This window comes from Mesocricetus auratus, unplaced genomic scaffold, assembly GCF_017639785.1.
Source record: "Mesocricetus auratus isolate SY011 unplaced genomic scaffold, BCM_Maur_2.0 Super-Scaffold_4256, whole genome shotgun sequence".
NCBI lineage: Eukaryota > Metazoa > Chordata > Mammalia > Rodentia > Cricetidae > Mesocricetus > Mesocricetus auratus.
Genome location: NW_024429182.1, coordinates 79,195,637 through 79,206,449, shown reverse-complemented (window position 1 = coordinate 79,206,449; position 10,813 = coordinate 79,195,637). Strand labels below are relative to the sequence as shown.

General features: G+C 43.3%; 1 protein-coding gene across 1 annotated transcript in view; it reads right to left on the bottom strand.

Annotated features, from left to right (window-relative positions):
- Positions 1–10,813, bottom strand: part of Dnah3 (dynein axonemal heavy chain 3) — a 162,522-nt gene that overhangs the window by 41,833 nt on the left and 109,876 nt on the right. Inside the window, exons 43-49 of the mRNA XM_040755449.1 lie at positions 9,941–10,120; positions 6,458–6,581; positions 6,208–6,364; positions 5,822–5,965; positions 3,368–4,034; positions 2,081–2,246; positions 1,263–1,479 (exon numbers count right to left, since the gene is read on the bottom strand). Of these exons, the coding sequence (XP_040611383.1) occupies positions 1,263–1,479; positions 2,081–2,246; positions 3,368–4,034; positions 5,822–5,965; positions 6,208–6,364; positions 6,458–6,581; positions 9,941–10,120 (1,655 nt within the window). The remainder of the gene's footprint in view (positions 1–1,262; positions 1,480–2,080; positions 2,247–3,367; positions 4,035–5,821; positions 5,966–6,207; positions 6,365–6,457; positions 6,582–9,940; positions 10,121–10,813) is intronic.

Below are 10,813 nucleotides of genomic sequence, written 5' to 3'. Positions count from 1 at the left end.
ACACACACACACACACACACACACCAAAACAAAACAATAAAACCCTAACAATTAAATCAAAATATTACTGTCTAACTGGGAGGAGAACCCCCACCAAATACTGGATCTGCCATCACTTTGAACTTGACTTCCAGGCCCCTAGAACTGTAAGAAATGATTTTTTTTGGTTGTTGCTGCTGTTTCCAAGCCTCCAGACAGCCATTCTTATCCAGTCAATGCTCTTGAGAATATTCCTACCAAGTTTGAGCACCTTCTGTAATGGGGTCTCAGCACTTTTTCAGGGAACTGTAATCTTTCAGAAAGTGAAATTCATTAGATTTTTCCAATGAAGAGTCAGAGTCTCTCTGCACACACTTTCAATCCCAGGAGCCTGTGAGGAAACCAGGGCGTGGCAGGCTTGTCTGGTTGGGAATCGGCCCCACGATCAAGATTGTTTGAGTTCTGGTTCTGGTGTGACTGCTCACCAGGCTGAATGACCACAGGCATGTCACCTGGCCTCTCTGTGTCATGGTTTCTTGCAACAAGAGACGATGACAGTGCTTTCTGACCTGTGACATACAAGGCTCAGAGCATGCTAACTGGCGCTCTTTCCCCTTCAGGTCTGGACTATGTTAGGCCCCTTTTCTGCTTCTCCAACAACATGGTTTTCTCATCCTTAGCTAGCTTTCAACATTAGACCCAGCACCCCAGTACCAGAACAGTGGAGTCTACTTCTGACATTTTCACCTGTCCCCATGTCACAGTGTCACACTGACAGGTCAGACCACTATAATTTGAGTTCAGGCCTACCCTTACAAAGCCCCACCTTCTCTGCCCAAGGCTCAATGAAGCTGCAGTTGAGGTCCTAACTTTAAGGCAGTGCCAGTATTCAGTATGAGTGATACTTAACCCCCACCCCTTTTTTTGAGAAAAGGTCAAAAAAGTAAGTTCTAGACCAGCCAGGATCTAGAACTTACTTTTTTTTTTTTTAACTAAACTGCCCTTCTGCTTCCTGAACGCTAGGATTAAATCTATGTGCCACTATGCTCTCCTTTCTGTGGCACTTTAAGAAACCAAATTAATAAAAAAATCCAAAATGAACAACAGAATGGAATCTTAACTAAAAACAGGATCACCTGAAGCTGAGACTAAAATGAATTAATCGAGATGAGCTGTGCTAGCTCAGGTTGTGTCCTGTCTTTATCTGATGCCCTCTCACATTCTGTATCTCGACAAACCCAGCATATCCTGGCCCCTTTCCCCTGTTCTATGAAAGTGCTCACTTGAGAAGATGCAAATTCCAGTTTCTGCAAGCCTGCCAAGTAGCGGTTCCTCATCGTGTCCACCTCTTGTCTCTTGGTATTCAAGAGAGTTTTGAAGGTTAGGATCAATTCAAGGTAGGAGGTGGGGGTCACATAGTTGTGTCTGAGAAGTGTGTTGTAATAATCAACAGACAGCTTCTTCACGCTTTCCTGAAAGTATTTGCACATGGAGACAACCCTGCCAAGGAAATCAAAGAAGTTAACTGGGTCCCAACTTCCTACAGAGGTCATCTAGCACTGCTTAGTAATGGGCATCAGAGGGTCCATACACTGATTGGCCTGCTAGAACCCAACATGTGAACAGAGCCAAGGAGAGAGGAGGAGGGAGAGGAACAGTCTACTGGCATGACTCTGACCCTTTTATGAACCACCAGGTCTTCTGCAGAACTTCTGACGAAGCTTCCCGGGTGCAGAGGACTTTTCAATTACATTTTATTTTCCATGTGTTTTTGTGTGCATGTGCATGCTTGCACTTACCACGGCTTACATGTGGAGGTCAGAGGACAACTTGCAGGAGTCAATTCTCTCCTTCCACCATGTGGGCTTGGGGGATTGAACTCAGGCTGTCAGGGGCCTTTACCTTCTGAGCTATCTCACAGGCCCTCACTTCTTTTCTTTTTCAGCAAAGGCACTGTGTTAACTTGCTAACAAAAATGTTGTTTGATTTAAAAATGTAAGATATTTTCTATCCATAAATTGAGAAATCTTTAAAAAACATAAGCAGCCAAGCCGAATTTCAGTTGGAATACCTGGGGTATTGGAATGAAACTGAAGCTTACTCTGTCCGAATACTGTCATCAAGTTCCACGTCCTCCAGGAATTTGTTGGCTACCATCTCTAGGGCATCAGTTGGCCAGGACTGGAACCAGTCAATTGTGCAGCAGTTGATAAGTGAAGGGAACATTCTCAGGCGGGTTCTGAAGGCATCCCCGATTGGACTCATGGCTAATAAAAAATAGGTTTGGTTAGTTCCCTTCTACCAAGGCTTGGAGAAGCAAAGGGAAGAAGTTTCCAAGGGGCCGATAATGCCCCTTGTTAGTATTGTGGTGATGTAGTTGTAAATAGCCATGATGAGAGCCTGGGAAACAGTGGAATCATGGAATATTTTTATGGAATCTCAATATATTATGGTAGTCTGTTTTACTAATCTCTGGTATGCACTATTGTACCTTTGGGTCCCTTAGTGGGGATAGAGCCCTATGTCCCATTTGTTCTATCTATGCATTAATATGAGGTACCCATATTTAGATACCCACAGAAGTTGCTCATGGCTTGTTTCTGATATCATCTCCATCCATCCTCAGACTCCTGGTTCTGTACCTCAAATTCCAAATACTGCTTATTTAGTGTTTGGGGGAAGCATGATGCATAGGTGGAAATTTTGAGAGGTCAGTGTGGCTGGAGGGCCATGAGAGAAATCTGGCTTGAAAGGAGGATAGAGAATTACAGTGGGCTAGTTTGGTGGGTGACCTTATAAGACATAGGTGAGAAAGTTTTGTCCTTTGATCCCCATCCTAATGGGAAATGATTATTTTAACTTCTGTGTTCGTGTGTGCACACATGCACACACACACACACACACACACACACAATTATCCTATCTGCAACACAGAAAAAAAATCACTCTGGATTAATGGATCAGACAAGTCTAAAATGAACAAGAACAGAGACAGGAAAGAACAGTACAAAGGTGAGATCTGATAGAGACAACAGTGACTATACATGAAGGGTATAGGAACAGAGAAAGGTGAACAGGAGAGAATAAATAGTTAAGCACATCCCATGGGTTTATGGATAGTTTGTCTGGGTTGTTCATGGACAGCACTGGTGTTCTGTGCCAGGTAATATGCTAAGCTGTGATCTTTCTTGAAGTAATTCCATGAACGGAAGAGACTGGAACAGGCTTAACAGTTGTTGAGAAAAATTGCCAAAAGGAGCCTAGATTGTGACCATTGGTTGGTGCCTTGGTTAGATCAATTTTTGGGTCAGGAGGCTGGATTAGATATATTGGGAAGACCCTAAAGACACCAGAGGACCAAGGGCATGCAGACCTTCCAGCTTCTCACCAAGGACAATGTGAAGGTTCTTCCTCACTCTCTCAATAAAGAAGTTGTACATGGACAGGGGAGTGACTTCTATCTTTTCTCCTTCTGCCCTGGCTGCTGTCTGCATCTTTTCCACAAGTTCAGCCTTCTCATCGGCTGGGAAGATATTGGGCACATCGCCTGTGTTCAGAAGCATGTTGATGTCTTCAACAAATGACTCATCCTTGATCTGGTTATCCGCGAAGAGGAACACAGTACTCTTCATGGCCACTCCAGACTGCAGCATTATCTTTTTCAGGTCCTCTCGCCAATCATTGCCTGTGTAATTCTTTGTGATTTCAATCTGGTATAGCTCATATGAGTTCATGAATGTGGACAGTTTGGTGGCACTCTGACGCCCGCTGCCCCCAATGCCCACCAGTAGCAAGTGGCCTTTGTTCTGTTTCAGAACTCTACAGATCCTAGAGATGTGTTCAATGGCAAACTTGAACATAACCAAAGACATAGGGGCCTTGCTGATGCTGTTGAACTCATCTAGATAATACTCCATAACCGCTGTGAGTAGTTTCAGGTCAGTGATCTCATCGTAGATTTTTTGGTCACTTTCTGGCTTCAAAAAATCCCCGAAGAAGAGGCTACGGATGTTATCGTCGACTATCTTCCCAGTGAGTGACAAGTGGATGAGCACCTGTGAAAAAGGTAAGCGTCAGCTGGGCCCTTAGCCCGTGGCCCAGGCTGGCTGTGGGTAGTGGGAGGGAGCAAAAAGGAGACCTGCTTATTTTTCCTGAGCACATCATCTAAACCATGACTTATCAATAGAAACATTTTAAACACAATATATGGATGCGATGGTTGGATGAAAGAACAGTAGAGGTGTGGGTGGGGCTAGCTGAGTGGTTAAGAGCATGTGTGGCTCTATAGAGGACCCAAGTTCAGGTCCCAGCACCAACATTACAGCTCACAACCACCTTCAGTTGTAGAGGAGCCAATGCTCTCTTCTGACCCCTGAGGGTACCACACTCATATGTATATACCTGCACACAGGTACATATGCACATATTTTTAAAAATTTATTTGTATGTGTATGTCACGTGTGTGTATGGGGGTACTTTTAGAGGCCAGAGAAGGGAGTAGGGTCCCTTGGAGTTGCAGTTACAAGTGGTTGTAAATTGCCTGATGTGGGTGCTGGGAACCAAACTGGAAGAGCAGCGAGCACTTTTAATAACCGAGACAACTCCCCAGTCCTGACTACCATTTTTGCTTCTTGGTTTTTAGTCATGGTCTTGCCGGGTAGCCCAGGAAAGTCTGGAGCCAGCTATGTAAATTAGGTTGTCCACGGACTCACGGAGATCCTCTTGGAATTAGAGGAGTATGCCACTAAGCTCAGCCTCACATACTCATCTGTGCTCCATATACACATCTACTATCACCCAAGGTGCTACATAGTGGTGGTTGGTTTGTAAGGTCCCACAGAAGGCAGGGGAAGGATGGCATCACTTTCCCATGTTTGGTCCTGTATCAAACAGCATTGTGGGTGATATCCCTGCTCTTTACTCTGCCTAGAGTAGAGCACTTTAAATGTTTCCTCCCCCTGACATAAGGGTCTGTCAGTTCCTCTGCTCTTGGCCTCCAGACACAGCATAAGACACTCCTATTTTCCCTGGGGAAACAATTGCTGCTTGGTAAAGCAAGTTAAGATGCAAATATAGGAAGAAAATGTTCACAACTCCGTGATACTGAATCTTTTGGCTGAGTTTTACCAGGATCTTGGTCAAATTATAAAAATTTGTGTTTTCCTCCCCAAATCCAAGTGAATTGCCTTAGAATGTACTTCAGGTTAAATCAATTTTATTTTTAAAGATTTACTTTTGTTTTCAATAATGTGCATTCCTGTGTGTTTATGGGTGGGCATGTGCGTGTGTGTGCAAGTACTTGTCGGGGGCATTGGATCCCCTGGAGCCTTTGTTAGAGGTAGTGTGAGGTGCTCCATGTGGGTGCTGGGAACCAAACGTGATCCTTTGAAAGAGCAAGGCCTCGTCTTAATGACTGAGCCATTTCTCTAGTCCCTTAAACTAATTTAAAATAAATAGCATCATATATGAGCCATTGTGAGTGTACTATCATAGAAGTGAAGCAAAATCGGACCAAGTAAAATATCAAATCAAATGACTAACTTATGTATGTGCCATTTTTCATGATTCAGGGAGAAGAGTGGTCTTTACTGGGAATGGAATCTAGAGTCTGAGAATAATGTGGGCCTGTTTCTGAGACTAGGTGATTGTAGAATAAGATTCGACACAGGCAGTGATGGCACATGCCTTTAATCACAGCACTTGGGAGGCAGAGACGGGTGAATCTCTGTGAGTTCTAGGCTAGCCTGATCTACAGAGTGAGTTCCAGGACAGCTAGGACTGTTACACAGAGAAACCCTGTCTCGGAAAAACAAAACAAAACAAACAAACAAAAAAGATTTACCTTCTCCATGCTCTGCTTGAAGCAATTGGAGGTGGTTTCCTTTACCAGGTTGAAGAAAGTCTGTCTATCCTCATTGTCAATCAGACGGTCATAGAAGACTCGATAAACCTCATGGATCCAAAGCCGAATAAATTTTTCGAAATCCTAAAGAGTTAGTCATTTGAATGAATTAAAGATGACACTTGGGGTGATGGTTCTCAAAGGGTCTCTAAATCTTGGGGGTTTTGTGAAGCAAAAATAAGATAACAGATATAAAGTACTATGCCATGCACACATCGGAGAGTAGAGTTTGTGACTAGTAAAAGCCCATCTTACTAGGCATGCTATTAGGACACATCCAGGAATATTGCCAAAAGATTTGCAAGACAGGAACAGTAGCAGCTGACCTGCAGGTGGGTGTGGGGACACAGCAGTACCCCCTGGATCACCCGTGAGAAATCCCGAAGGTTAAAGACGTAATGCGATTTGGAGGGAGTTGGCAAGAAGTTCTCCACTGCAGCTCTATAAATTGTCTGAGTAGCTTGGACCATCATCTTCCCATACCTTGGGAGGAAGAGAGAGGTAGACCAGTCACATGGTCAAGCAGAAATGAGACCCCCCCAGGTCAATAACCAGGAAGCCACAGGAACTTCTTACCGTAAGAATATGACATCAAAGCCTTTCCCAAAGTGCCAGTCAGCGATAGCACTGAAAATCCTGGTCAAGATGTCATCTTCGAAGGCATTGATGGAAACAATGTTAAGATGGCGAGTGAACCGTCCTGGAAACACATGGACATTTGAGTTTGCATGAACACTTCTCAGACCTAGTGACTCTGGGAAAGAGCAGAGTCGGTTTCCCTCTACTCTCATGTCTTGTATCCCTGCCGTCCAATCTGTCAGCTTCTAGCCACCTGCAGTTATTTATACTTAATATGAACTATAGCATCAAGAATAGGCTTCCTCAGTTTCACTGGTTACATGAAATGTGCTCGGTAGCCACGAGTGACTGGGGGACACAGTTTGTTCGGTGCAGATACAGAGTACCTCCACGATTTGCAGAAGTGATGCTAACAGTGCCTCCTCTGGAACACAGGCTGTTTTTATTTTTAAGATTTTACTTTCATCCACTTACCTTAAAATTTATTTTGCTTTCTGTGTAAGTCTGTGTACCCTGTGCATTACCTTGCACCCTGGAGACCAAGGGCACAGGATCCCTAGAAACCAGAGTTACCGAGTTGTGAGCAATCACGTGGCTGCTGGGAATCACAGCCAGATTGCCTGTAAGAGCAGCCAGTGTTCTTCACTGCTTCGGTGCCTCTCCTCTTAATTATGTGTCTCCACGTGTGTCTGTGTATGTGTCTGCGCATGTAGGAATGCTGGTGTCTGAGGACTCCAGAAGAGGCCATTGGTTCCCCTGGAGCTACAGTCACAGGCAGTTGTGAACTGTCCTGGGAATTGAACCTAGGTCCTCCGCAAGAACGATGTCTGCTCTTAACTGCTGAGCCATTTCTTCAGCCTTACAATGTTATTTTTAAAAACTAAAGGAAATATCTGATTACTGTAGAAAAGCCAAATAACTCAAAGATTGTTATGTAGAAAGAGTCTCCCTCACTGTGCTCTTTGTTCCCAAGTTAGCCACCATTTCCTGATCCACCAATCCCAGGCCTACGGAGTCCCATTGCTTCCTCCTGCTTTCTCTCGCACATGTGCAGAACTTGCAGGTCCTGTAGCTGTCTGGGGTTTGTTACTAATCATTAGCATTTTGGGAACTGGGGCTCTATAAGTTGTCTGCATTTATATATGGATTTGGGAAGAACCAAAACATATATATATATATATATATATATATACATATATAATGTAGTTTCTGTGTTTTACCTATAAACATGTAATTATATGCATGAGGACATGTATATAAACAGGCATATATAGGGGCTTAAGAGATGACTCAGTGGTTAAGAGCACTGGCTGCTCTTCCAGTGGACCCAGGTTCAAATCTCAGCACTAACATGGCTCACAACTCTCTGTAACTCCAGGCCTAGAGCATCCAACACCCTCTTCTGAACTCCCTGGGCACTGTATGCACATGTACATAAGCATATATGCAGGCAAAACACCCATGAATATAAGAATAAATAAATAGATTTAAAATACACATATGTACATTTTTCTTGTTAAAAAGTAATTGAGACTGATTTTTATGTGTCTCTGTGTGCTTGGCATGCATGTGTGTGTGTGCCTGTAATATATGTATTCATACATAGGTGTGTGTGTACATGTGTGTATGTGTGTGCATGTGTCTGTGTCTGCTATGAATTGTTCTTGCATGAGTATGTATATATGTGTATGTGTGTCTGTGTGTGTTTGGTATTAATGTATTCACATGTGGGTATGTATATGTGTGTAGACCAGAGGTTAATGTTGACTGTTTTCTTTTTTAAATCTCTTTCTACCATTGTGTGTGTGTGTGTGTGTGTGTGTGTATGTGTGTGTGTGTGTGATATGTCCTTGTACATAGAGGTATATATACATGTGCATGGAGATTGATATTTTCTGTGTTGCTTATTAGGTATGTGAATTTGATGACATCACCTAGAATTTTGATGAAAAAATACTTAACATAAATTTATGCCTTCTCTGTGTTCACCAAACATGGGCTATTTGTTGCCATGTTCTCAATCACTGCGCTGTCAATAACTATAATATACTGCCTTGAACTTAAGTTTCCCCATCTGAATACTAGTTTTTAAAAATAATATTGTAAGGCTGAAGAAATGGATTAGAGGTCCTGGATTCAATTCCCAGGACCCTTGAAGGCAGTTCACAACTGCCTGTGACTGCAGCTCCAGAGGATCCAATGGCCTCTTCTGAAGTACTCAGAAACCAGTCTTAATTGGCTTTATTGGTTCCCTACTGAATAAAATTTCACTAAATATCAGCGTTAGGGACTAGAAGGATGGCTCAGTGGTTAAGAGGACTTGATGCTTTTGGGGAGGACTCAGGTTTGGACCCCAGCACCTAGACAGATGCTTACAATTGTCCATAACTTCAGTTCCCAGAGATCTGCTGCTCTCTTCCAGCCTCTACAGGCACCAGGCATACATGCAGTACACATATATGCAAATCACTACACATAAAATAAAAGAAATCTTTCTAAAAACATCAGCATCAAATGTAATCATTTCCTGACAGTGACAGATTACAATAGAAACAAGATTGTGTTGCCAACCATGAAAGTGACCCAGTATCCTCCCTCACAGATAATATGAGTGACTCAGCTTCTTTGCCAAGTGACAACACTGGGTTCGCTTTTTTTTTTCAGACTTCTGAATAAAAATTAAGACACTGACTCATCAGATCATCCTAACTTCCTGAGAGGACCCAGATCAGAGCAGGACACTGTTTCCTTACTCCCCTCAAATCACTCCACGAACCCACTTAGCTTCCTCCACCTGTCACTCCCTGAGCTCCCATGGATACTCTTACTGGGACCAGCCCTGTGCCTCATCTCATGTGATTACACACATGTTACTGGCAGAAGTCAAGGATTAGCTTTTATGACAGACACTTTTCAGAGGTTCTATTTATGACTGAACTTGAAAACTGTCCATTGCTATGTGTTCTGGACACACATTTCTGTTTGAACAAACTATAGAAAATAGTAATATAAAAAACTTCCTATGCATTCAAGGTTTTCTAGACTTTGCTGTGCTCAAATTCAAGGCAAGACAGGCGATGGTGGCGCAAGCCTTTAACCCCAGCACTCGGGAGGCAGAGGCAGGCAGACCTCTGTGAGTTCAAGGCCAGGCTGGACCGATAGCCTCCAAAACAATACAGAGAAACCCTGTCTCATAAAACCAAAAAAAATCAAGGCAAATGCAGCCCTGTAGCTCCCTCTTCTTATGGAACACCCCTTTTGGGTGAATAGACAAAGACTTCCTAACAGACTCTTGTCATCTTCCCATCCTACTACACACAACTTCCAACTTGAAGTCTGGAGCTAACCTAAACCTTCCCAGCTATGCACAAAGGCACACTCCACATTCTTTCCTGTCAGAAGGACTTTGAAATAATTACTCCATGATGGCCAGCTCTGCAGGAGAGTGGAGAGAGAAGTAAATCCTATTTCTAGACATACCAGTGATATCATTTCTCCCTCCTCCAGGGGGGCCCATGGCAGTCACAAGCAGAACATCTACAATGTCCAGCCTGTTTGTGTCTTTCTTGTCAAACCAGTAGCCATGATCAATCCATTGTCTCAAAAGTTCAATGGGGGGCTGGGCTCCATACACCTCTTTAGCTGGCATGTTGAGATCATCTGTAGAAGGAAGCCACACACACTGTGAGTACATGGGATCCTCTGGGCCTAGAGGGGTAACCAATGACTATTCCCTTTTATGAGAATATCTGTTTCCAGTGACACCACCCCTATTCCAGACCCAGTCAGAAGATATCATGACCAAATGGGAAAGGGTTTCCTTGGGTTTAGACTTGGCTATCTTATTGAAGTTCTTGCCCATATGGCTACAGGATACTTGGGCTGACATCAACAAATAAGGATTTAACTTTCCCCTATTTTCCTTAGCAAAAATACACTGTCTACTACACTATAGACATTTTGTTAATTGTTAAGTATGTTAGAGTGAGGGGCCTGCTGAAAGTTTTCTTTTGTTGTGTTTTCTGTCTTGGGAAGGAGTCTCATTGTACTGCCCAGGCTTATCTCAAATTCTATAGACATACTGTCAGCTAACATGTAATTTTCAGTGTGATGGGGATTGAACCCAGAACCTTTCTACATGCTAAGCAGATTCTGTACTAACTGAGCAAAAACATTTTCCCTTGATTGGGCTTTAAGTCAACATGCGATAGCTGAGCTCTGGTCGGAGTGAGGCTTTGAACTAGGCCCTTTCGAGAGGCTCAAAATGGATTGCAGGTTCTCTTAAGTGCAAGAACATTTTCCTCCTGGAACACATTGCTCAGTCTTGGTATACAGAAGACACTGAACCCAGTC